General features: G+C 48.7%; 1 protein-coding gene across 4 annotated transcripts in view; it reads left to right on the top strand.

Moving 5' to 3' along the window:
• The first annotated feature begins 1,285 nt into the window (after positions 1-1,285).
• Positions 1,286-26,990, top strand: part of FBLN5 (fibulin 5) — a 71,405-nt gene continuing 45,700 nt past the window's right edge. The window contains exons 1-4 of one of the 4 annotated variants that reach the window (XM_081291335.1): positions 1,286-1,786; positions 5,742-5,799; positions 8,229-8,277; positions 11,150-11,404. In XM_081291335.1, the coding sequence (XP_081147461.1) occupies positions 1,770-1,786; positions 5,742-5,799; positions 8,229-8,277; positions 11,150-11,404 (379 nt within the window). In that variant the 5' untranslated portion in view covers positions 1,286-1,769. Of the gene's footprint in view, positions 1,787-1,989; positions 2,316-5,741; positions 5,800-8,225; positions 8,278-11,149; positions 11,405-26,990 lie in introns of those variants that run through there. The other 3 variants (XM_081291334.1, XM_081291333.1, XM_081291332.1) reach the window with 3 other exon arrangements.

Here is a 26,990-nt window from a genome sequence, read left to right as displayed (position 1 = left end):
TCTTTAATATTAGCACATAAGAAGGCTCTTCAGTCTTTTTTTTAACATAAATAAGTCAACACACATAGGACTTCACAAATTCCAAGTCTACACACCCTCTATAAGCAGCACCCACACTGATAATTAGAACATTAGGAAGGCTCCTTTTGTCGTCGTCCCCCCTCCCCCACAACCTGACTTCAAATCTTACATTAATGGAATCCGACAGTATGTAGTCTTATGTGTCTAGCTTTTTTAAAAAAATGATTGCACTTTATATTCATTATCTATTTTTTGAAATTCCTTATATTAACTCTATTGGTGTCTTACTAATGAGCCCGAGAGGTTTATTACCTTTTGCTGTTATAAACAGTGGGAGAGATGAACAATAAATCTTAAGTAATATTAGAAATTTCAAACGAGTAAATAGACACACAGCTTCCACAACTATCAATATTCTGCTGTTCTTGTTCAATAGAATTCCATTTAATTCCCACATACAATGTCCTTTGAGAGGGCTAAACTAAATACGCAGACTTGGAAGGCCCAGTGGTATTAAGGAATATCTGTGTGACCGCAGGAAGTTACCAAACCTCCATGATCCCCACTTCTAATGAAGTAGAGGAGACTCCTGCGGCGCAGAGTTGGGGTGGATGGAGAGGAGCTGTGTGCTTGCTGAATTGTAGTTAGGGTTTTGAGGAGTCCAGGAGAAAGTGGAGATGAGTAAAAAGGGCTTGGACCACCACCAGTCCACTTGTGTCTTTCCTAGAGTGTTCTTGGTTCAATTTCATTTAATGAAAAGGTTCCAAATTTCGGAAAAAAAAAAAAAAGAAAGAAAAAAATAGTTTGACACCTCCACTACAGGACTTGGGTGTTGTTCATCATTCCGCTTTCCCCCACTCCTCTTTTGCAAAACACCTTTCCACTTGTCAAAGTCACTTTCAAGCCAAGGGACACTTTAATTAAAGCCAGAAAATGCCAGAAAGAATCCAGGGACGAGGACCCGGAAAAAAACGGTGTCCTGGTTACGGTGGGAGCCTGAAGTGAGCATCAGCGGGATTCCAGCCTCCACTCTTCCCCACCCCCTCCCACCCTTCGCCCCAAACCTTGGCTTCATAGGTTCTGGTTTCCCAATCAATTCTACATTTCTCGTCCCTGCAACTGCCAGTGTCGTGAGCGCAAGTCACTCTTGTCCCAGCGCGATCGCGTCCCTGAGGGTCCTGGTGCCACGCAGCCCAGCCAGGCGCGCCACCCCCTCCCGCGCGCGCCCCGCCCCGGGTGGGAAGCCGAGGCCTCCCCGGCCCACGCCCCTGCACTTGCCCGCCCATCGCCTCCAGCCGAGGTGCTCGCAGCCGAGTGCGGCCAGGACCGGGCTCTCCTCCCAGCGCCGAGCACTTGGCCCTGGCAGACGCCCCAAGATTGTTGTGAGGAGTCTAGCCAGTTGGTGAGCGCGGTAATCTGAACCAGCTGTGTCCAGACTGAGGCCCCATTTGCATTGTTTAACATACTTAGAAAATGAAGTGTTCATTTTTAACATTCCTCCTCCAATTGGTTTAATGCTGAATTACTGAAGAGGGCTAAGCGAAACCAGGTGCCTGCTCCGAGGGCTCTCCAGTGGCTCGGAGCACCCAGGCTGTCCCCCTGCCCTCTCCATCACTCGCTGGGCCCCTCTGGAATAAAATCCCCGCGAGCCCCTCCGGCCCAGCGCAGCCGCCGCTCAGAACTCCTCCGAGGGTCCCGCCTGGGAGCTTTCTCTCCCCCTTTGCCTCTTCTCCTCGCGCATCTTGGACATGCCAGGATTTAAAAGGTAAGGTTCTCAGCGCCGAGCTTTCTTTCTCCAGGGTCTGGAAACCTTACTAAAAACCTGATGGGTGGAAAATGGCTGTGGCGGAGATACAGGCTGTGTCAGGGTATTGGAAAAGGCATTAGCCAGTGATGCAATGATATTGTTAATTATAAAAAGCTGCGCCTCTGTAATTTCCATCTTGAAGCTTTCGTTTGGGAGTGGGGACTTTCTCACAGTTTCAGAAGTCAGCCTCAGAGAGAGAGGTCTGCAAAAAGCTCAGTGCTTAATTTCTTCGTTCTTTTCTGTAAGGGCCGCAAATTGGTGCGCAGTTTTTTTTTTTTTTTTTAATATCCTATATATCTTTTAAACTTGGGAGAGCGATTCCTAGTTCCCTAGCCATTGCTTTGCTGCCTCAGCTGTTGGACAAGCAAAATCGACTGGCTGAACATCGCGGGCTGAATTTACTCTATGTCTGTGTGGGATCCACAAAGGGCATGGGACCCAGAAGTTTTGAACCAATGAAAAGTGGGGACAGCAGACAGAGATACATGTAAGCAAATGTTTTGTTATTCTTTGCGGAAATTGCAATTCCAGTCAAGTAATCCTTAAGTCTTGCAGAACTTTATCTACATGACATCTGCACAGTGTTTCTCTGGCCAACTCTTGAAAACATAGCTGTTTTGCATAAATTAACCTTGTATGTGTGTTAGTGTGTGTGTTTGCATGCTGAAAACGAAGCTGTGATAATGTCATCCTGGCTTGGGACCAGCAGTTCAATGACAGGCAGTCCTGACATTCCCTTGGTCTCACAGCTTTCCTCATATTTTAGGATGGGGCACAAAATGGGTGGACCCACCTGATTTTTTAAAGTTCCTGGGACCAGTTTGGGCATTAATCCTTTTCCCTTTCCAGCATTAACTGTGGTTAGTTCATTTTTTTTGGCGTTTTCTAGGTTTTTTTTCATGACAAGGTGCAGCTATTTGTGACGCTGTGGGAGCAGCAGTGCTTGGGTACTGTTTCATTTTGGAAACCCTCTTCATTAGCCTGGAGCTTATTTGGCCCCCAGGACCCAGCTGTGGCTCTTTGGTGTTGGACCTTCCCGGTGCTGCCTCCAGCCAAAGGGAATGGAGAGCAGGAGTAGGGGAGAGGCGGGGTTAGCACGCCTTTTCCACTAGCTCTTGAAGTTCACTGCATGCAGTCAGCCTGTTCTGTCTCCAACATAAACGAGACAGGATTTTATAACCACCCGAAAGGAAACTTCATGTGAAGAAACAGGAAAACATTGAAATTCATAATATACAGACTGGAAAATAAATTTGTTATTGTTCTTTCATTCCTTCCAGATATAAATCTGGCCATTGCAAATATCAAAAAGCCCTAGGATTTGGCTCTGTACTTTATAAGGTCAGAACTGTCTCCAGTGTTCTAGAACCTGGCTGACACAGGCTCTTAGGTGAAATAAAAATTTGTGGCTGCTCAAGGTCTTTATTCTTTGGATTGGGGACAAGATGAAGGAAGTGGGCTTGCATTTAGTATCATATTGGGACTCTGTTCTTTCTGGATGTCACCTTAACTCTGGCCATCTGAGCACCCAGAGTTGCTACTTCACATGAACCATATGTCGAGGATGTGGGTGAGCTTTGTAATCTATCCAGCACTCATTCTGTTAAGGGAGGGATTACATAGTGGTGATGCACTTGGGAAGTAACAGATCACCAAATCCAGCCGGGTCCCAGGTCCACTGTCCTAGAAGATGGCTTCGAGATCAGTCCCTTAGGGAAGTCTTCCCTGACCTTCCTGCCCCTCCCCCAGCCTGGCTTCATGGCACCCAGTGCATATTTCTATCAGTGCTCTTACCAGTGGATTCCTGTAGATCCCCAATCAGCTCACCTGGGGAGCAACCAGGTCACAGTTTTGTAGCTCCTCTGCCTAGTGTGCTTGCTGCATGCAGTAGTTGCTCAGACAAATCGCTATTGAACAGAATAATGATAGTCCTTAATAAAGCTGTGCATTTGCATGGATTCTGTATTCCATGTAACCATTTGAAGTAGCCCGTTCAGTAGTGTTCTGAGCATTCACTGTACGGTGCAGCCAGACTCCAGAACTCTTTTCATCTTGCAGGCTGAGACTCTACGCATTAGCAATAATTTCCTCTTTCCACTTCTCCTGGCCCCTGGCAACTACCATCCATCCTACTTTTCTCTATGCATTTGGCAACTCTAGGTACCTCATGTAAGTGGAATTGTACAGTATTTGTCTTTTTTTCTTAATGAGTGGCATATTTTGCTTAATGTCCTCAAGGTTTGCCTATGTTGTATTGTGTTTCAGAATTTCCTTCCCTTTTAAGTCTGAATAATATTCCTTTATGTGTGCATGAATGTTCATATGTGTACACATGTATGTACACAGACATGCACCTATCTACATTTTGCTTAGCCATTCATCTGCCATGGACATTTGAATTGTGCCCACTTTTTGGCTATTGTGAGTAATGCTGCTGTGAACATTGGTGTGCAAGTGTCTGTTGAATCCTTGCTTTTAGTTCTTTTGCATGTGTACCCAGGAGTAGAGTTGATGCATAATGTGGTAGTTTTTGTTTAATTTGGGGTGTAACTATCACACTCTTTTCCACAGTGGCTGCACCATTTCTCCAACACTGCACAGGGTTTCAATTTCCCTATATTCTTGCTCTCACTTGTTATTTTTAGTTGTTTTTTTTTCCTAATAACCATCTTAATAGATGTGAAGTGATACAGACAAGTTTGTGGGGGGTTTTGTTTGTTTGTTTATTTGTACTAGGGATTGAACTCAGGGATATTTAACCATTGAGTAACATTCCCAACCCTTTTTATTTTTTAATTTGAGACAGGGACTTGCTAAGTTGCTTAGGGCCTCGCTAAATTGCTGAGGTTGCCTTTGAACTTGTGGTTCTCCTGCTTCAGCCTCCTGAATCCCTGGGATTACAGGCATGTGCCACTGCACCCAGCTCAGACTTTTAAGCCACATTGGTGATTGCAGTTTTATCAGAAAAAAGCTTGTGGACTAGAGATGTAGCTCAGAAGCCTGTGCAAGGCCCTGGGTTCAAGCCCTAGCACTGTAAAAAGAAAAAGAAAAAAGAAAGAAAAAGAAAGAAAGAAGGAAAGAAAAAAGCAAAGCTTGGGAGTGATGAAGGGTCAGATTGCAGGTAGGCACTGAAGTTTTTGTGGCTTGTGGGTGACAGCATTGACCTGACCCATGGTTTCTGAGCTCTTCCCCTTTGTCCCCCAGTCCTTCTTCCGCGGGGGCCTGCTGGTGTGGCAGTTCCTGCAGCTCACACTGTGGGGCTGGCACTGGGGGACTGGATCATCAAGCCATCTGTTGACCAGGGGGATTCTCATGTGTGTGGACCAAAGGCTCAAAGCTGTGATTAGGTGACTTCTGTGACCCCTTTCTTTAGTGGAACTCAAAGTGCCTCGCGTTCCCACTTTGCTCTCCTCCCAGTGTGGTCTGTGGGCATCATGGCTTATGACGACTTGTTGACTACGTAGCTAGTTCAGAATGAGACGTTCAAAACTCAACTGGTCAATGCATTGTGAATCTCACAGTAACTTTTTTTCTTTTAGACTTTCTTTCTTTCTTTTTTTTTTTTTTCCGGAAGAAGCAAAACTCTTTATTAAGAAAGAGTGATCTAGGGACAGTAGGAAAGCACTTGCCTAGCATGTTCAAGACCCTGGGTTCCATCTCCAGCACCTCACACACAATAACAGTGTGACCCAACTTATTATCCTGATACATGAAGCAAATGGAGGAGGCCAACTTCTATTTGGGGCGGTTAGGGTATCTGGAAGCCTCCTTGGCCTCTCCAGAGTGTGTTCCTTCTCCCCCATATGAGCACTTGGAGAAGTCACCATCATAACATCAGGGGAGTGGGAGACCCACAGTCCCTTCGGACCCATTTATATCTTGAGATTTACATGCAGTTTCTCTCCTTCCATAGGCTACTCACTGTTACCATCCTCCTGGCTCTCTGTCTTCCATGTCCTGGGAATGCACAGGTAAGATTTTTTTTTTTAAAGTTAACCAGAAATGTATTAAAAAAAAACTAGGGTGAGGGAATCCAGTTATGCATTTTAGAATCCTAGACGAAGGTGGTGGGAGGGGGTCTTCACTGACCTAACTGGAGCTCTTCACTGTATTGAGATTGTAGCTGGGACCCAGAGAAGCTGCCATTGGCCCCAGGAATTAGTTTCTAAGAGGCAGGGCTGGGATTAGAGCTCAGAATCCTGACTCCCAGTCTAAGAATTGGATCGCCTCAATTATGACCCTCAGAGAGCCTCCTTATCTTCCATGCCAAAACCTACAATGGGCCCTAGTGCTTCATGAGGATTGTGCCCTGGGGGTCCCACCCGAAGCGTGAGGGTCCGAGTGTGCCTCCATTTTTGCATCCTCCTGGGGGAGGCTAGAGGAGGAGTGGCGGTTAAGCACAGTGTTATCCCCACGTGCAGTGTTAGGTGATTCAGCCCCAAACCTGGGAGAGCACCCTTATGCTGGACCCCTGGGAGGAATGAGGAGCGGGGCAGGTGAGGGTAGGTCAGGGTGAGGGGCTGGGAGAAGTCTTAGGAGGGAAAGACCCAGGTGTGTCAGCCCTTGAGCAATGTGAACAGATCCTTTTTAAAAACTCAGAGTTGCCCTTGTGTCTCTGGCTCAGGAAAGAAACGAGAGAAGCCCCCATCTGGAAGCGGTGCAGAGGGGCTGCGGGCAGGGAGGACAATATTTTTCCCTTTCATATTCATATTTGAAGCAGGGCTAGATGTGTAGCTCAGTGGTAAAGTGCTTGCCTCAAATGCACCACAAACAAAAAGAGAAGTTTTTTGCACCAACAAAAAAGAAGAATTTGAATTGGGTTCACTGGGGATGAGGAGGGTCTTGGGGAAAAGAACAAAGAGTTTTAAATCTCGAAGGGACCTTAGAGTCTTCTAATGCAGCCTCGTGGGGCATAGACGGAAACACGTAGGCCCAGAGAGGACAGTAATCAAGGACTCTATTTACTATGGCTTAGGAACTTTTCATACATTAAAATATTTACTCTTTACAAACGCTTGGAAGTAAGTAGGGTCATTCTCATTTTCCAGATGCGGAAAGTGGGGCACAGAAAATTTGTGCGGCGAGTTGGGTCTAGAGTGAGGATTTGAAGCTGCATAGAACAGCAGGGTTGAGCCCCTCAGCACTGAGCTGAGAGCAGGCTGGAACCCCGGCTCCCGAGCTCCCTAGCACAGCCTCCTGGCTCTTCTGTTCTACTTCCTTTGATCTGAGGCCTTGGGACACCTAACTCTCCAGGAGCGTAGGCCAAACCCGTCACTCACAAGTCAACTACAGCTCAGGGAAGCCTGACCCCTGAAATTGGAGGGCAGGCCTGGGGTGGGAGCTCCCACAGTCAAACTCTTGCCCCCTTGGTTTATCCCTATAAAATATCAGGCTTTGGGGGTTTCCTGCAGGACCCTCTGACTCTCTGCCCCAATCCTTTTTTGTTTGTTTGTTTTCCAAGTGCATAAAGTTGTAGCTCAAGTTGTATATCAAACCCACGAGCTGTATTTCTTTCTAGTAGCATTGATGTGTGTAATTCCTTTGCTGAGACTGAAATGGAGGAATTCTCCCAACCCTACTTTTCCTAGAAAACGGATCACATTTGCCATGTCGCTTTTATTATCTATCTGTCCAGGACTGAGAATTAGGAAGAGGATTTCACAGGTGACAAAGAATTTATATTGGACTCTGGGAAGTAGAGGTTAAACAGCACCTAAAAAAAGAGTTGTGCCCTTAAAAAACAATTTGAGTCCTGTCCAGGAAGGGGGTGAAGGCAGGGCATGCTGTCTCACACATATCAGATGTGAGCTTTATTGCTCTTCTTAGCTAGAGCATCGAAAAGCCCAGGGACTATCTGCTAAAAGTGGGGGTTATGAAGAGATGGTGCAGGGAGTTTAAAAATAAAGCTAAGTATAGGGTGGTCACACCTGTAATCCCAGCGACTCTGGAGGCTGAGGCAGGTTTGCTAAATCAAGGCCAGCCTCAGCAGCTTAGTGAGACCCTGTCTCAGAATAAAATATAAAAAGAACTGGGGGTAGAGCTTGTGGCCAAGTGCTCCCAAGTTCAATCTCTGGTCCAAAAAAAAAAAAAAAAGCAATGTTAAAATATAAAATGATTATAAGTGGTTATGATGCAGGTGTTGGTGTCGTGAATGTCTTTCTTCTTAGATCCATTTCCCAAATACTCTGCAATGCATCTTTTTCATAGTTAAAAAAAAAAGTGAGGGGCTGGGGTTGTGGCTCGGTGGTAGAGCACTTGCCTAGCATGTGTGAGGCCCTGGGTTCGATTCTCAGCACCGCAGATAAACAAACAAACAAATAAATAAATAAATAAAAGTTCATCAATAACTAAAAAAAAAAGAAATGAAATGACTTTGTCTGTTTCTTCTTTCCTGCAGCAGCAGTGCACCAACGGCTTTGACCTGGATCGCCAGACAGGACAGTGTTTAGGTAGGTGTCACTGCAGACCCCTCATCTGGGTGGGAACCTTTGGTAACAGATCAATTGCAGGCCCATTTTCTTTCTCAGATGTTGTTGGCAATTGTCAAACCTTTGTTTGCCTTGCCATGGAAGAACACGGTGACAGGAAATGATGGAGGTCAACGACGCCCTTTTATTAGTTGCTTTCTTGGTGTCCAGCCCCGGTGGAGCTCTGTGAGAACTCAAAGAACTGGGCCCTGTCCTCCGAGAACTTTTCTATCCATTTTGGTTTCCCAGGGCAGCGGTAATGAGGGACCACCACGGTGGCTGCTAAGATTGCAAAAATTTATGATCTCAGCGTTCCACCTGGGAAAAGCCCAACATTGGTCCACTGGGCTACAAAGTATCACCAGGTACAACTAGGGCTCGAGGGATTCCCTATTTCCTTGCTCATGAGGTCGTTGGCAGGATTCACTTTCTTGTGGTTGTAGGATGGAGGTATTGCTTCCTGGCTGGCTGTTAGCTGAGGGCCTTTGTGGCTTCTAGAAGCTGCCCTGACTCCTTGGCTTGTGGCGCCCTCCTCCATCCTCAAAGTCAGCATGTGGCATCCACTGCCTCTCATTCTGCTGCCTTTTCTGTTGTAGCATCTCTCTGACTGGTTCTTCTACTTTCAAGAACTCATGTGATTCCACTGGGTCCCCCATAATCCAGGATAAGCTCCCCATCGGCAGGTTAGCTGATTAGCAATCTTAATTCCATCTGCTACTTTAATTCCCATTTGCCACATAACCTAGCACATTCCCAGGTTCCAAGGATTAGGACGAGGCCCTTCCAGGGGATGCTTCTTTAGCAGACCATCTAGTGTCTAGACCGTCTAGACAGACACTGAGAACATTGAGATAGATTAGTGGAATAAAATAGTGAGATAGGTTATGGAGACAAAAACAACGGACCATGCGAAAGAAGAGGAGAGGGTGACTCTCTGTGTGTGGCTCACAAAGAGTGGTGGAGTCCCATTGGAAATGGGTATTGATGGGTGAATAGGATCTGCGAGATGGCATTCCAGGGGGAAGGAGCAGTTTAAGACAGGGCCTGGGAGGGAAGGACATTCCCAGTGTAGAACAGCGTGCCGTGAATGGAGAACAGGCTGCATGAGAAGAATAAGGCAGCCCCTGTCCTGCCTTTCCCCTACCATGTGCAGTGTTTGGCTTATATTTGACTTGGCCAAATCTTGTGTCTTCTCTGAGCTCACGTTGGCTAACCAGTGCACAGCTTGAAAGAGGTTGAGGATGGAGGAATAAAACCTGCGCTGGGAAATCTAGGCTTATACTTGGATTTAAAGTGCCACACTTGGATTTAACAGTGTTCCAAGGGACAAAGAGGGAGCAGCAGCCCTCTTTTAGGGCCCACCTGTTTTAACTGTTGCATGCTGAGCCTCAGCATTCCCCCTTCCTGAGGTGAGAGTTGGCACAGGATTCTCAGGTGGGATGGTGGGGCAAGCTGTCAGAATCCAGCCTCTGGTCCCATGTGGAGCAGATTCCAAAGCTGGTGACAGGGCCCAGCCTGTGGAAGCAGAGTCCAGGTATTCCCTGTCCTCTCCTAGTAAGGCTGATTTAAGAAAACCCTCTCTCCCTTTCTAGGAATGGCAAGCTGAGCACCAGCCTGGCTGGGAGTGGGCCCTGTTTACTGCACAATGGGAGCTGACTTCAACATAAGGCTGGGCTTGGGTACAGTGACTCATGCCTGTAATCCCAGCAACTTGGGAGGCTGGGGCAGGAGGGTCACAAGTTCAAAGCCAGCCTTAGCAACTTAGTGAGGCCCTAAGCAACTTAGAAAACCCTGTCTCTAAATAAAAAATAAAAAGGGCTGGGAATGTGGCTCAGTGGTTAAGCACCTCTGGGTTCAATCCCTGGGACAGATAAATAAATAAATAAATAAATAAATAAATAAATAAATAAATAAATAAACAAATAAATAAAAAACAAGACTGAGCTTTCTTGGCCTGTCACAAGCTCTCAGCCAAGACTTGTCTTTCTTTTTATTTTTGTTACTAATGTGCTGAGTCTGGCCTTGAGTTTAGGATCCTCCATCCTCAGCCTCCGGAGTTCCTGGGATTATAGGTGTGCGCCACTACACCTGGAGTCGAGCCTGGTCTTTCTTCATGCAAACCTCTTTCTCTCCTGCTTGTCTGTTATGTGGAATAGAAGTGGGGACAATTCACTGGCTTATCCCCATGATTTCAGAGTGTAATGTGTGCTGGCGAGATTACCTAACATGTTTTTACATCCACAGATAAACACTATTCTAATGGTTATATTTTTATTTTTACTGTTACCTTCTTCTTTTTTAAAAATATTTTTTAGATGTTTATGGACTTTATTTTTATTCATTTTTTATTTGTGGTGCTAAGAATTGAACCTAGTGCCTCACATGCTAGGCAAGCTCTCTACCACTGAGCCACAACCCCAGTCCTTTACTGTTACCTTCTGTTTGTGTTAATTGAGAGAGTTTTTTTTTTTTTTATTTCTGTAAGCATGTAGAATTTAAAAAAGAAATTTGAGTTTCAAATGGGGGTTCATTTAAAGAAAAGTCTGAAGACAGTGCTAGTATAGGTTTTTGTGGATATGGTTGAAATCATGATCTGATTCAATCCAGCCAGCAATTGGGAGCACGTGCCTGCAAAGAGAGCTGGGGAGATATGTTTGGGTTTTTTTGCATCAAGCTTGGTACAAAGCTGTGCTTAAATACGCACTGTGAGGACTGAGGATGTAGCTCAGAGGTAGAGCATTTGCTTAGCATGTATGAGGCCCTGAATTCAATCCCCAGCAATGCAAAACATAAAACAGAAATTCCACTGTGGAGGGGGGGTTACTAATGCTTGGCCTTTCTGTGGCCTTTGCAGATATTGATGAATGCCGGACCATCCCCGAGGCCTGCCGAGGTGACATGATGTGTGTCAACCAGAATGGCGGGTATTTATGCATCCCCCGAACAAACCCGGTGTACCGAGGGCCCTACTCGAATCCCTATTCGACCCCCTACTCGGGTCCATACCCAGCGGCTGCCCCACCGGTATCAGCTTCAAACTACCCCACGATTTCGAGGCCTCTCGTGTGCCGCTTTGGATACCAGATGGACGAAGGCAACCAGTGTGTGGGTGAGTGGTCGCGTCTCTCCATTCTCTCCGTCACGCTTTCCTGAAGGCACCGCCTGCCTGCAGTGAGTCCATCCCGGGGGGCATTGGCCACCATGCAAAGTTCTCGTACAACAGTGGCCTGTTCCACAGACTCGGCTTATTCCAGCAGCCTGTGTCTCTGGGTCCTCTCCCTGGGGAGCTCAGCCTGGCTGGCTTCACGGTTTTCCAGAGAGCTGGTTTCTTTTTTCTTTTTCCTCCCTTCCTTCCTCCCTTCCTTCCTATTTCCTATATATTTTAAGGTCAAGCTCATATTTTCTCAACTAAATAACAAATATATTTGTTCGACCTTAGTAAGTGAATCCCAGAGAGTTCTAGAAAGGGCCAGAACTCTGATGGACTCCTACAATAGAAGTCCTGAGGGACAACACACCACCTGTTCTGGGAAGAAAGTGGGTTCCTTGGGTGGCACCAAGGTTACTGTGGCCTGAGGAAGCCTCACTAAGGGGAACTCTGGGAGGAAGTGGACACGTCTGCCAGGATCCCCAGGGGAGTTGGCAAGGGTGTGACCAGTGCCCCACAGAGTCTCGGGTGTGTTGGTCAGTGCGGCCTTGGAGGAGTTACCTGGGATGCTCCCTGGTCCCCTTGGCTGTGGTCAGTCTAAAACCTTGTAACTTCCTCAGGCTTTGGGAGGTGGACCGTAGTGAAGGCTCCAACTTGCTGGATCGTGCACTCATCTGCCACCTCTTTTTGACCCTGGACCCCTGTTATAGGCACATTTATAAATGACAGACATACTTGTTATACCGTATGGTTTGAGAACTAGAAAGCACATGCAAGACATAGAACACATAAAAGAATGTGATAAAAATAAATGTGAGTTGAACTTCTAATAGTTCCTCCCTATGCCCTCAAACTGTGGGAAATCATTAGTCTCCTTCATGAGATCTGTGTTGGTTTCAGGGCTCTGGAGGGTTGGGCTGAGCCCAATCATTAGACTGTGTTGATGAATTTATAATGTCCTCAGTGCGCCCATGTGAATGACCGTGCGTGGCCATTTGAATACATGTAAGTATTGTGCAAACAGGCACCCTTCAGAGCTCCAAGGGAAAATTAAATTTACCTAAACCCAAACTTCTGCATTTTTACTGGTCTCCAAGGGCATGGTGTGTGAGAGAGAGTGCAGAGGTACAGGTGGAGGGGAGAGGGAGGTGAGCTTGACCTTGAGGAGTTGAGTGTGTGAAGGGCAGGAGTGTGGGGACATGGTCAGCTGTCACTCTTCAGCCTTGGTGGAGAAGGTGGCTCCATACTTAGTTCCAACATGCAACAGAGCAAGAGACCATCCTAACCGGAAGGGACTTTTCAACAACCTTTAATTCCAGTCTCTCCGTTTTATGGGAAGACGAACATGGACTCCAGCAAGTTAGAACGTGAGTCCAGCCGCTCTGACCACCAGTCTGCAGCTTCCTGACTAGATGATAGGACCTTTCCCATCGGTGGAAAAGAAATGGTCCCAAAGACAAGCAGAGAGAGACAGTGGGGGAGGGGATGCTGCTCTTCCAGAAGGACGTCACTGGGGCCACATCTGCAGAGTCACCAGCCCCTGCATGTGTGCAGGTGGAGGATAGGAAGCAGGGCTGACACTTTCTGGACACTCCAGCTTTGGGGGTGGTCATGGGGCAGACAGTTCTGGTTTATGTGTTGGGCCATCCCACCAACCCGTTTTCTGTCCTGGGGTTCTCAGGAATGTCCGCCTGCCTCCCACACACCTCCTCCCAGGGTTCCAAGGCCCCGGACAATGAGCACGTGGCTGGGCCACCTATTCATCTCCTGGTCCCTGTGACGTCATACCATTGGTGGCTCGGAACCTGTCACACGGGAGATGCAGAGCCTTCATAATGGCCCTTTTGTAAGAAGAATACAATCTAGGAACCCTAGTGAGGACTGGCACCAGGCCCATCCATTTCCAGAAAGTTCAGCATTATGTATTCATAAGTCCTGAGTTCTTTCTGACTTCCCTGCGCTCCACCCCACGGTTTCCTGGTTTACAGAGGGCTTTCAAACCAGCGCACTGAGGTCCCTCTGAGCATTGTAAGAGGTGGCGTCAGGGGGCCAAGAGCCGGAGAAGGGTGGGAAGGAAAGTTCTCTCTATCGGCTCTTCCTTCCAGGACTGGATGGGAGAGAGGAGGCCTGGGAACAGGCTAGAAGATGAAAGGAGATTGTGGGGGAAAGACAACGAGGGTTGTCCAGAATTGTCACTGTCCAGAGAGAGAAACTGTGGAAGAAGCATTGGACCAGCAAAGGGGAAGTTGGGAGAACCGGGAAACATTTCTGGAGCCTTGTTTGCTTTCGGAGAGGAGGGCATCTCCAGAGGAATCTTCTCTTTATCATGACAAAAATAATAAACAGCAACAGCAATAGCAGCCCCAGTAAGACCCAGACACATACATGCACAGTCTTCGTGTCCAGGATCCTCAGAACCAATGCACTTTGTCCTCAGAACCACCGAGGACTCTCTCACACACCATGCCCTTGGAGACTAGGAAATCAAAGCGCACAGAAGTTAAGAAACCTACATAAGGTCACCCAGTGAGTAAGGGGCTGAGCCTGGACCTGAACCTGGTCAGGCTCTGGGTGAGAAAACGGAGGCTCAGTGGAGTAAAATCTCATTCAAGGGCACTCACAGAGCCAGTACTGAAGCCAAAATTAACAGCAAGATTTTTGCTTTTTTTTTTTTTTTTCATGAAAATTTTTGTTCTGTTAAGACTGGACAAAAGTAGTGAGAATCTAATGAACATTTACCTATTTACCACCCAAGTTCAGTGGTGATCCACATAAGCACAATTTCCTTTCTTCTTTACCTTCCACTTAGTGCTTCAATTTAAAGCAGATACCAGACACTGTATCATTCCATCCTTAACTATTCCAGAATTATCTCTACAGGATAAAAGATTCTTTACAAAAATATCTTAAAGACTCCCTCAAAATCCACAATACCATTACCACTCCTAGGCAAGCTGGCAGTCACCCCTTTTCATCTTTAAACATCGGGGTGGTGGGCAGATTTCCCTGGTTGTCTCACTGATGTCTTTATTCTTTTGACTTGATCAAATCAGACCCCAAATCCACCGGGGTCCTTGTTGCCAAGTCTCTGGATATTGTCCCCTCTGCCTGCTCCCCTGCCACGTCCTTGTTGAGGATGCCGGTTGTTGTCTGGAGTATCTCCTACAGTGGGGTTTGGCTAAGGGTGCTCTTGAGATGGTCTGTAAATGATCTAATCTATTTCTGCACCCCTTATTTTTCTGTAAGCTGGTAACAGATCGAGAAACTCCATCCCACCCAGTTGAGTGTTTGGTGAACATTTCTAGGCAGGGTCCTTGGTCTCTTGCCTTTACCATTCCTGGGTTTCTTCTCATAAAGTATGAGAGAGTCTGAAGTGAGGAAGCGGAAGGACACCCTCTCCCTCTGGTTCACTTTTGCTAAATTTCAGACCCACTTTAAATAAACAGGGCTCACTCTACTGCCCTGTGTCCACAGTAGAGTGAGCCCTATTCCCACAGGTCCTGCAGGTTAGGCAGAGCCCTGGGTCCCCATGTCTCAAGGTTTGCTTCTTTTTTTTGCAGGGGGGATGGGTACCCGGAATTAAACTCAGGGGGCACTCGACCACTGAGCCCCATCCCCAGCCCTATTTTGTATTTTATTTGGAGAAGGGTCTCACTGAGTTGCTTAGCACCTCACTGTTGCTGAGGCTGGCTTTGAACTCACGATCCTTCTGCCTCAGCCTCTGGAGCTGCTGGGATTACAGGCATGTGCCACCGCCCCCAGCTAGAAGTTTCCTTCTTGATTTTGTTGTTTTGGGTTCCACTTTGGAGATAACTAGACCCTGTTCCTTCTAGAGCAAAGTTTGACCTCAGGTTCGAGTCCCCACGCCCCTAGACACAAAACTGGGTCACTTGTGACACGTTTGCAAACAGGAAACAGTGACCCAAGAATCACATCCATAAGCCAAGAACATTTTGTATCATTAAGGAAAATGGTATCTTGGCTTGAGGGTGCTCAACGCTACAAGAGTGATGGGATTCAAGGCTGGTTGGAATGTCTCCCTCGGATTTTCAACCCTTAGGAGATCTGGTGACCAGATTCTCTGACTGGGAAGCCAGACAGGCATGACTAACTGGCAAGAAGGAAAGGGCTGCAGGAGGGAAGTGTCACCAACCAGGACCCAGATAAAGGCAAAAGCCAAAACACACAGAGTTGGACTGGGCTGGCTGCGTAGCCATCTGGGAGCAGGACGGCGAGGGCTCAGCGGGTTCATGTGGAAGGTCCGAGAGTTGGAAGTTGTTTCTGAGCCTGGGATGTCCCAGGTTTGAATCTGCACTCAGAATCCTTCCTCTTCTAATACGCCACCCCCAGACCCAGTCCTGAGTGGCTGCCTCTCGTCCCTGCCTGCTTATCCCCTCTGGGGCTCAGCTGTCATCTCTCTGGGTGGACATTCCAAGTCCTGGCTCTGCTAACCAGCTTGGCTCAGGGGCAGACTTAGGCACTCCTCCAGGAAGGCCCATGAGCTGCTTTGCAGCTAAGGAAGCAGCCTTTTTGCTAGAGCCGGGCCTCAGCAGGGACCGCAGAGATTCCTCTGGCCATTTGCAAAATTTCAAGCAGTATCTTTCTTTTCCCATTTGGTCTGAAAATTTGTTGTCGTTGTTGTTGATCAGGGCATCCAAGCAGGCTGAGGGTAACACACACAGATCCTTTGGAAGATGGTTGGAGTCAGTCTGAGGCTTTCTCTAGGGTTATTTTTCCTGACAGACAGCCAATATTTAGTCAATGGATATTTATACAACACCTCGATGGTGGCAGGCCCTGGCCTAGGCACAAAGAGGGATGCTGTAGTGTAAGAGCTGTGGTCAAGGAAGGCGGTATGGTACAATCTAAGGTGGCACTAAATTCCTAAGGTGGCACCAGAGGAGGAAGAGATGGGAAGGCTCCTCGGGTGGAGGGGGCTGGAACTTGGAAGTCAGGTCTTGAGTCTGACCTTGGTTTGGTTGCTTCCTCCCTATTAAGACCTGGGGCTGTGTTTCTTTATCTGTGAAATGGGTATAACATTGCCTCACAGGTAATGCAAGAAAACACTTTGCCCAGTGTCTGCAGGGAATCACCCAGGAAATGCTAACTGGAAGGATTCTTGGAGGAGGCCGCTGTGATCCTGAGATGACAACATGGAAAGATTCATAGGGTCTGACAATGTACTGATGGCCAAATGTTTTAAAACCTTTAAAATGACCTAAAACGGAGCTGAGAACATACCCACCTTTGCAGCACCCCGACTCCTGCCCCCCAAACCTTGAGGAGAATTCGCTCAGAATCTGCTTCCAAGATGCCAGTAAAGCGTGGGTTTATTTAAGTTGGGAAACAAAACCAAGGGAAGTCGGTCCAATGTGGCATTTGTTCTGAGTGGATAAGACAAAGCCAAGAGCCCGTAGAAACCTCAGGCCCCATGGGGTAGGGCTGTGGTTAGACAAAGAAGGGAAGAACAGGCCTCCACTTTTCTTCTTTCCATATTCTCTGTCCTGGCTTCCAGCTTGAGCTGTAACTTGAAACCCAAGCATCAGGCTCACCCCTGAGGAGAGAGCATGGAGCCCCAGGGTTGGTTTTTTAAGCTGTTGAGGTCTCTGCCACCCAGCAGGCCCCAGAGGAAATGGGACCCCGGCCTGAGACAGGGGCTCAGTTGTCCTTGCGCTGGCCCTGGCAGGCTTGTGTGGCCACCGCCCAGGTTTCTCCTTCTTGCTTCGGGGTTTCCTGTCATGGGCTGGGACGTGAGCAGTGGCTCACCCTCTCTTAACCTCTGTTTTTTCATCTGTAAACAGGGCTAAGACTGCTGACCTCCATGGGATCATGGTGAGGGCTTCACAAATTAGTTATTAGCCTTATTGTTTCCATTCTTTCTGTCATCCCATTAGGACGTCTCCTACTCCTGTTATTCTGCCTCTTTGAAGCCCTAGTCCTGTTCTCCTGGTGTCTATTCTTTCCCCCAGGAAGTGGCTTCAACAGGGCCTGTCTTGCAGGGGTCGAGGGCTGGAGTCTTGCATACTTGGGCAGTAGCAGTTGAGATCAGTCTGTGTTTCCAAGGAGCGCTCAGCAGAGAAAGGACTCCAGGAAGCTGACCAAGAGGAAATGCAGATTCCCACTGGAGGGGTCTGAGGTCCCAGCTCTGCGTTTCTCACAGCTCCCAACCGACAGGATGCTGTTGGTCCAGGGATCACACTTAGAGTTCAAGACCTTAGTCTGTCCATATATCATCAGGTAGGACTGAGTTTAACGAGAGGTAGAAACGTTGTTTTTAAGTGTAATTCCTGTATTGCTTGAATTTGTTAGAAGAATGTATTACTTTTGTTTAAAAAACAAAAACCCAAAAGGAATTATTTTAAACCTAAGTAGAGGCAGCATGCTGAAGTGGTAAAGGGAACAGATAAAACAGGTGTAGAAACTGCCCTTTGATTCTAGGTTTGCTGTTTACTAGCTGTGTGCCATTATTGAAAGTCACTTGGTCTCTCTGGCCTAAGTAGTCTTATCTATAAAAAGAAGTGATAGTATTATATGAGGGTTCTTAATCTGGGGTCTGTAGATATAATTCAGGGGGTTTATTTTCATATTTTCCCCATTAACTTTGAACTGAAATCTTGCATCACTGTTCGTTATGTTGGCAACTGCCCTAGCACTCTCAGCAGGAACCAGGATAGTATCAGCAAGAGAGCCAGATAATTTACATATCATATTATGTAAATTATTTTGAAATATCATTCATGCTTATCACTACTCCAAAATTGTAGAAAATGTTAGGTCTGCTGCCTAAATCTTGTGATTGAATTCACTGAAGAAATGCATGTATGTCTATATGTGTGTGTGTGTGTGTGTGTGTGTGTGTGTATATATATATATGGAGGGAGAGAGAGAGAGAGAGAGAGAGAGAGAGAGGGATATAATCACACATGTATACTATATCACACATTTGCTTTCTAAGATATTTTGATAGCTGTCTCTCCCTAGAGTAGGTTTCCTTTGTAACCTATGAATTTTACTTCACACTCTTGAGAACATCATTCTGAGTGTGTGTGGGCATCTGTCCATGGGCTTCATGTATCTGCAAGGCACGTTCATGGCACACACACAAAATTTCCTGGACCAGGTGATTTTTCAAGTTCCCCTCCATCTCCAGAATGTTCTACTACACTAAATCTTCCCAGTCTTTAGGGGACATCATTTTTGTGTGCAGACAGTCTGGATTTTCTGGTAACTCCTCCTCACCTGGATTGCTCAGGCAGCATGGCTCAGCCCATCTGCTCCATGCCGTCTTCACATGGGACCACGCCAACTCTCCCTTCACGAGACAGGCCCTCCCGCCCCAGCTGCAGCTGACTGCACTCACCAACACTGGCCTGTGGCGAGGCCGCTGCACTGACTGGTCTCGGTGCTGGGTGGAGTCCACTAGGGAAGTGCCCAGCCGCAGTGCCTTTGTGCCGTGGGCCACTGCCCGGTGCCCAGCATGGGAACTTTCTCAATGAACTGCCGGTTTCTCCTGGCTCCCGTCTCGTGTGCCTCTTCTAATTATATTCCACTCTGGAATTAGCGAGTTGCGTGTGAAAAGCAGGTGGTGTCGTGAGAGGAGGGGTGGAAGGTGGGTCTTTAGACAGCAGGACCTTTCAGTTCTGCCTCTGATGATTCTGGAAAAGTGGACGAATTACCAGGTCTGCAGAGAGTGCCTGCTGGAGTCAGGAGGCCCCTCTCCTTCCAGGGTGTGAGTAGCCTCAGACACCAGAGCGGTGCCCAGTAGCCTATTTAGCCACGTGTTATTTAAGTTAGTGGGAAGTGCATGTTACGATGCTTCTTAAAGAGGATCAATGCTTCTTTTTTATTTTTAATTTTTTAGGGATGAGGGTCTTGCTATATGTTGTCTAGGATGGTCCTGAATTCCTGGGCTCAAGTGATCCTCCTACCTCCGACTCCCAGGTAGCTGAGACCTATAGGGGTGCCACCATGTCTGGCTTCAGGCAGCGCCTTCAGGCAGCAGACCTAACGTTTTCTACGATTTTGAGGTAGTGATAAGCATGAAGGATATTTCAAAATAATTCATACAATGTGGTGTGTGAATTATCTGGCTCTCTTGTTGATTCTATCCTGGTTCCTACTGAGAGTCCTAGGGCAGTTGCCAACATAATGAACAGTGATGCAAAATTTCAGTTCGAAAGGGTCAGGATGTGCTGAAGCAGAGGCCGGGATTGGGCTTCTCTTTTGCTGCCGAGGTTCGTTGCAGATTTCTTTTCAAATACACACACACACACACACACACACACACACACACACACATATCTCAATCTCTCTCTCACACACATATATTTTAGTTGCAGATAGACACGATATCTTTATTCATTTATTTTTATGTGATGCTGAGTATTGAACCTAGTGCCTTATATGTGTGAGTCAGGTGCTCCACCACCGAGCTATACCACCCCAGCCCCCCAAACATCATTTTGCTGTACGCGGAGTGAATACACCACTGGCGAGCTCTAGAGTCAAATCATTCAAATATGTTCTGAACATGAATTTGTAGCTTCTGTACCGATGCTCCACGGCTCTGCTCCTGCTTGTGTGAATGGTGCCCTTAGGGTACCTGTGACTCCACTGGCACCCCAGCCATGATGCTAGAAACAGTAAATTAGGAGCTATCTGTGCTATGAGGAATGAAATAAAAAGGTAAAAATACCATATGAACTCAAGGCATTTGCTTTCTGGAGAACATGCATGAGTCAGTGGATCTGATGTTGCTGAGGACAGCTTCATGTCACTATCATTGGATAGACTCAAGTTAGAATAGAGGCTCAAGTGAGTCTCTGTTTTCCAAAGGAGCTGGAGTGAGCAGCCGATTTTGGAGGGAGCAGAGAGAGAAGCATGAGCTGGTGGAGGGAGTGAGGGCGTTAGGCTCCCATGTTGTTGTGCGGCTGTGTGGCTCAGGGCGTTAAACCTTTGGAGTGCTCCATCAACAAGACTGGATCCTGATTCTCAGCTTGTGGGGTTGTTTTGAGGCTGAGCACAGGGTATATTCCACGTGTTCGATGGTCCAGGCTGAACTCCCTAACAATGGCGCCATCTCTCCTACTAGTGCCCTCCTGGAACCTGCAGGCTCTTTAATCCTAAGAGCAGCGACTGTTTGCTTCACATCTTGGGAGTGTCTGCCTGGTCAAGGTTGTGAGGTCAGACATGTGGCAGGTGCCTGATGGCTGCTTATCCAGCGGGGAGTTTGGGGAAGGAAGAGTTGAAGGGAAGGACGGGGAGCAGAACCCCCACTTTGGTTTGGGATCACATGTGGTGCAGTCCAGCTGCAGGGATACAGGGACAGCTTCTGAGAAACTCATCCTTAGTTGGTTTTGCAACGTGTGACCATCTTAGCATGTCCTTTCACGAACTGTGATGGCGTTGGCATCACTAGGCGGTACCCCCTCACGGGACCACCTGTGTGTGCTACCTGTGGTAAAGCAGGCATGTTGTAGTGTCTTTGCTCAGATCCCACAGAGGCAGCTTTAGAGCCTTCTCTGGGGCCCTTTTAGCCTCTGGGAGTGTCGCTGAATAACTTGGGCACCTTCCTTCTCCTCTCCCTTAGGCTGCCAGTGGTTCTGGATACCGGGGCCACACCAGCCCCAGTGTCGTGGCCCATCAGGCTGACTGGGGAGTGCTGGTGGGCTGGGCCAGGCCCTCGTCAGTCAACCTCCTCCCAGCAACCAGCCTTGAGCTTGTGGGCAGGAAGTGGCTTTCCCAGCGGCCCCAGGTGTGTGCACCAAGGTGAGGTCAGGCAGGTGCCCACGTGCTCTTATCTGGAGAGGCAGAGGAGTCGGGGAAGTGTGTAGGGGGTGCCAAGCAGGGTAATTTCTGGAACACAGACACTGCATCAGCATCCACTGTCGGTCCACAGGTCTGGCAGAGTGAGCTCTCAGTGAGTGACTGTCCATGGTTAAATACTGAGTGAAGGAGGATAGAGGCACCATCGAACTCAGCTGGATGAGAGGGGATCTTTACCCCTTTCCTCACTCGGTTTCTCACCCCTCGCTTAAAGTGCACCCCCGCTGACCTCTCACTCCGTGCTGGATGCTGAGAGGGACCACAATGACACGGATGGTCAGCGACTCTCTCCCACACTTGGCATGGTGCTGGGCACCGCTGACACACCGTGAGTGTTGAATGCAGTTGTACGCAGAGCCTAGCTAAGGGGCTGATGGGAAGGAAGCTTTGGGCCAGGTAAACTTGCAGAGAGACCCACCTCTACTGTCCTCTCCTAAGGGCAGTCTGTGGGGACGAGTGCACTTTATGCCCCTAAGCCAGGGCCCTGTTCCTTGTCAGGGGTGACACTGGCTCCCAGGGGTCCACCACCAGCCAGGGCCAGTTCCTCACACAATCCCAGAAGGCACCATTCATTATTTCACATGCCATTGACACCCTGGGAGCCCCACGGCCACCCTGGGGCTCATGTTTGTCTTGGAAGCAGAGGTGCATGCCTGGGGAAGGGTCTCAGGGCCACCTCCTTGGGGGCTGGCAGAGAGAGGACATTCACAGGATTCCTTCCCTCCAGAGAGCCTCAGACAAGATGTCAAGGACTGACCTCTCTCTCATTTCCCTCCAGCTTTTCAGAACTGGGCCAGAGGGGAGATGGGGACAGCCAAAGCTGGGCCCTGCCCCAGGCAGCCAGCATCCATGTCCTTTGGAGACGGCGGGTGGGTTGGGGCTGGAGAGGCGGTCCTGCTGGGGCTCTGCAGTGCTGTCTGACTCTCATTCAAGCCGAAACATTTGCAGAAATCCAGCCAGAGCTGATTTATGAGCTCCACATATTTCACAGGTCTTTACACTTCCCTCAGGAGTCAATGAGGTCAGACAGAACAGACTTCGCATCCGGAATCGGCATGAAATTGGCATCTTCCACAGTTCCCATGGGAAGGGGGGGGTGGTCATAATTTGAGGAAGATTGTATGAAACATTACAAACACACACACACACACACACACACACACACACACAGCCCAGCCCCTGCGCCCCTGCTTCATTCCTGTTGGGGACAAAGGCGAGTCATCTGTTTTCTGCATCTGAGATAAATGAGAGGTGTCTGTCCTGCTGGGATGCTGTAACCAGGATGAAGCGTGAGGGGGCGGGACTGCCTGGGTGACTCATGGACTCAGGGAGAATTTAGAAGTGACCACAGCATCCCACCTTCTCCTCTGGCACACACGCTGCAGCTGTGGTCAGTGGACGTTTTCAACGGTTGAACCTCTCTCTGCCCAGAGGGAACGTCCTGTCCTGCTCACCATGGAGTTTCTCATGCCTGAGAAGTATTTGCTGAATGAGTGGAGAAGCCACACACGGTGAATTGTATGTGAAGAATTCAAATGAGAAAGAGAAATCGACTGTACGACAGGAACTGTTGTCCTGAATTGACTGCCACACATGGAACGCGTTCATTCATTCGTCGTTTGTGCCTTGGGGTCCATGCTGGGCCCACAAAGATCAATCAGGCAACGCCAGTACCCTGAGGAGTTCATGGTCTCTTGGCAGGTGCTGGGTGGGTTGGTAGGAATTGCGGGGCCCAGTGACATCAGACCAGCAAAACTAGACTCTTGGCAATCGGCGAGCCCTGGCTCGAGTGGTGGCAGAAGCTTCCCAGCAGGACAGGTGTTACACAGCTGTGCCGCCATTTGACTAAGCAGATATCCACGGAGCCCTTCGCTGTGTCAGACCCTGCCAAGTGCTAAGCATGAACAAGACTCAGCCCTGCCCTGGAGACTCTGGCTGTGCGCATTTGGAGGGGGTGGAGGGGCCGTGCATGTAACTAATCAGAATCTTTCCAGGATTCGGAGCGTGAGATGTGATGGGTGAGAGCAGCCAGCACCTGTCCATGGGGTGCTCAGAGGAGCGTGGGTTCCTTTGGGAGTGGCCGTGCTAGTCTTCAGTGACTCTTCAGAGGACTGAGTAGGATTTTCACATCAGAAGTGAGAGAAGGACATTCTGGAGGTTTGGAGGCTCAGCCAGTGGGGGTCATGGTTTAACCACAGCCCTCCAGCCAGCTTGTGGGATAGGGGTGCTCTAGTCCCTTGTCCCTTCTTTCTGGGAGCCTGTCTTCCTGTCCCAGGGCGAGGGGCTGGACCTCAGTCTCTAAGGCCTCCTCCCTCCCTGACCACTCAGGATGGGCAGGTGCTGTGAGCCAGGTGAAGGTCACTACTGGAGACAGCCAGCCCTTAGAGACAGGGTCTTTACATTGGAGGCCTGATTCTGCATTTGGTCATGGCTCTAGAGCTAACCGCACAGCCGCCTCCCAACCATAGCACCTCCATGTTCTCAGGGCCCAGCTCGAAGACCTCCCTTAAGCCCAAGCAGAGGTGTGCACTTTGCTGAGGCTCTGAGAAGGGGGCCCCAGTGGGTGGATAAACTGGGCTCTGACTTTGTCAATGACCTGGTTCTACGCGAACCCCGTCCCTGCCTGGGCAGGGTTTACAGGCAGCAGAGTAAAACACAAAGTCTTCAGGAAGCCAGGAGCCCTCTTAGATTGACCAGTAGAGTAGGGTCCAGGAGTCAGACCTCCTAGGCAGATTCTCTTACTGGGATTATCTTGGTCCTATTTGGCTTCAGAGAGCAGGCAGAGGCCAGGGAGCAGGTGGCACCAGCCTAAGGTCTATTGTCTCCTCACTGCGGGAGGCTGGGTACAGTGGCTGCATCCCCAGTTGATGGCCGTAATTGTAATAATTCCCACTTGACCCTGGTGTCTTGCTTTTTCAAATGCTGTTTGGTCCACCATTCTCAGAATAGCCCCATGAGAGCAGGCTCAATAGTGTTTTCCTTCCCATTTTAGGGAATTCAAAGGCTCCAGGACTGTCCCAACATCCCAGGGTTGTCTATGGTCTGGGATGACTTTCAGACCCGCTCACCGTGTAGGATGCTCCAGTCTTCCTAGACTGCATTGGCCTCCTTTCTCTCTCTCAAAAGCTCTTCCCCACCTCAGGGCCTTTGCACTTGCTGTCCCCTCTTTTGGGAACTGTCCTCTGGCTCTTCACATTGCTGGCTGGTTCTCCTCTTCCAGGCTTCAGCTCAGTTCTGATGCCAACACCTTAAGGAGCCCTCCCCTCACTACCCTGTCTAAAACAATGCCACTCCCAATCACAAGTTTGTCACTGTGTATCACAAGCAGGGACATTATCTGGGACCTCACACACAGATTACTGGGCCCCGCTGCTGGGTTTCTGACTCAGTAGGTCTTGGGTGGGGCTTAAGGTAATGCTGACGCTTCTGGAGTCCACACTGGGAGACCCCTGGCTAATAGCTGTCTTGTGTGTATTTGTCTGTTTACTGCTTGCTCCGTTTCTTAGCTGTCTCCTTCGTGAAGGGGAGAGATGTTACCTGGCTTCCTGCTATTTCTCTAGTGCCTGGCCCACCACTGGTGCTTGATGGACATTTGTAAACTGACTGAAGACTCAGTCAGGACCCCTTGCTTAATACAGTTGTCCTTGGTATCCATTATCTACGGGGGCTGTTCCTAGGATGCCCTTGGCTACCAAACTCTATGGATGCTCAAACCCCTTCTATAAAGAGGTACAGTATTTGCATGTAACCTACGCACATCCCCTGGGTCCTTTAGATCCTCTCCAGATGACTTAGAATACCTAATACAATGGAGACGCTGCGTACAGGTGTTATTGCATTGTTGGGGAACTGTCTGGCCTCGATCCCCCCTGCCCTGCCTGGAGGAGAGTTGATCTGTGGTTGGCTGAATCTGCTGAGTCTGCAGATCCGTGTACAGAGGACCTAGTTCCTATCCCGCGCCTGAGAAAGGAGGAGGCTGAGCATGAGCCGGGTCTCTGGGAGCTCCTTGGTCTGATCTCTTGTCTCTGTTCCATTTTCTCTTTTGCTTTTCCACTCTTGAGCCTCTGCTCCGGTCATTTTTTTGTGAATAGACAGTTTCCATAAAATCCCAGGTGACACATTGGACTTGGGTCCAAGGAGGGTTGTCAGAGTTCCAGCCGCGCCCCAGGACATCTGGCCGACTGGGGGTCCCAGGTGGTGGTGTGCTTAAACCTTGAAGGGCAGCCCACCCACCAGCAGGTGGGGAAGAGCTCCCCGTGGCTCTTCTCCTGGGGACAAAGGGCAGGTGATTAAAGGACAGCTGGCCTGGGTCAGAGTGCAGGCTGTGACCGTGGGTCGAGGCTGCCCTCTGTGAGAAGAAGATGGGCACCAAGAGAAGCCTTGACCCTGGGCTCGTCCACCCCGGGTTCTAATAAGCCAACTGTGCGCCCGGCCCAGGCCCCGCAGCCTAAACCCCAGGGAACGTTCTGGGTGAGTGAATTAAAATTTTCTGACTGCCTTGTGCAGCACAATGTCATGATTCCCTAGGCGGCCCTTGTGAGCCCTCGGTGTCTGAGGCCTCCTACTCTGACTTCAGAAGAACAAAGTTGAGACTTTTTCAGACTATGATTAGGTTTTTTTTATTTTTAATTTTTAATATTTATTTTTTAGTTGTAGTTGGACACAATACCTTTATTTTACTTATTTATTTTTATATGGTGCTGAGGTCCAAATCCAGGGCCTCTCCTGTGCTACCACTGAGCCACTACCCCAGCCCCTATGACTGAGTTTTAACCATAAAATTTCATCTTCTCTGACAAAAGGGGGTTGAAGACGAGATCTGAGGTCATTGTAGATCCCTCAAAGCTGTCCCTGTGGGCAGGGGAGTGCCAAGGCTAGGCTTGGGCCAACCTGACCCTTCCTCATGCAAGGAGCTTCAGAAGGTGGAGTGGCCAGTTCCTGCAGAGACCACCGTGTGGCTGCCGTGACCAAGTATCATGGGGCAACTAATTCTGCCTGAGAGATTCAAGGGGCCTCACAGAGGAAGGATATTTATAGTTTAAATGAAAAATCTGGAGACCAGAGATGCCATGCGATATGATTTGCTCAAGATGTACCCAGCAGGCCATTTGTAGAACGAGAATAAAGACCAACGGCTGCATTTAGGCCCCAAGCCAGTGCTGTGTTGTGGAAAGAGATGGGATTCAGAGCCCCATGGCCTTGGGCACCAAGTGAGTTCAGATGCGCACTGTGGCCCAGCAGTGGGGAGAATAGTGTCCCACAGGGAGTCTCAGGTCTACATCATTGGGATTCCTGACTGGGTGCTTCCATCTTTCCTTTTACACTCTAGGTGGCTTTGTTGGGATGAGGCGTAAAACAACGCTTTAGAGTGGGCCCATGGCCTAGGTTTCCCAGAAATTCTTTCCTGATGTGCTGCGTGGACAGGCCGAGCTTCATCCTTGGTGTGAACCATCTCCTCTGTGTTTTCCACATTCAAGCTCAAAATGTAGTGGTCAGATTGAATAGAGGTGGCTGCCACCATTGTCTCCTTCCACAGGTGCAAAAATCAGGCAGGAATCTCGGGGACTTTCACAGGCAAGAAGCCACACATGGGTTAATAGGATAGAGCGTCCTCAAGACAACAGGAGGTGGTGCATCCTGGCTTGGCTCTCGTGAGGACGGAAGGCTTGCCAGGGTCACATTCCAGGGCAGCCTACTGACCATGAAGAAGAGGATGTGGGGT

This window comes from Spermophilus citellus (assembly GCF_964194105.1).
Source record: "Spermophilus citellus genome assembly, chromosome: 4".
NCBI classification, from domain to species: Eukaryota; Metazoa; Chordata; class Mammalia; order Rodentia; family Sciuridae; genus Spermophilus; species Spermophilus citellus.
The sequence above is the reverse complement of the archived record's forward strand: the minus strand, read 5'-3'. Positions and strand labels throughout refer to the sequence as shown.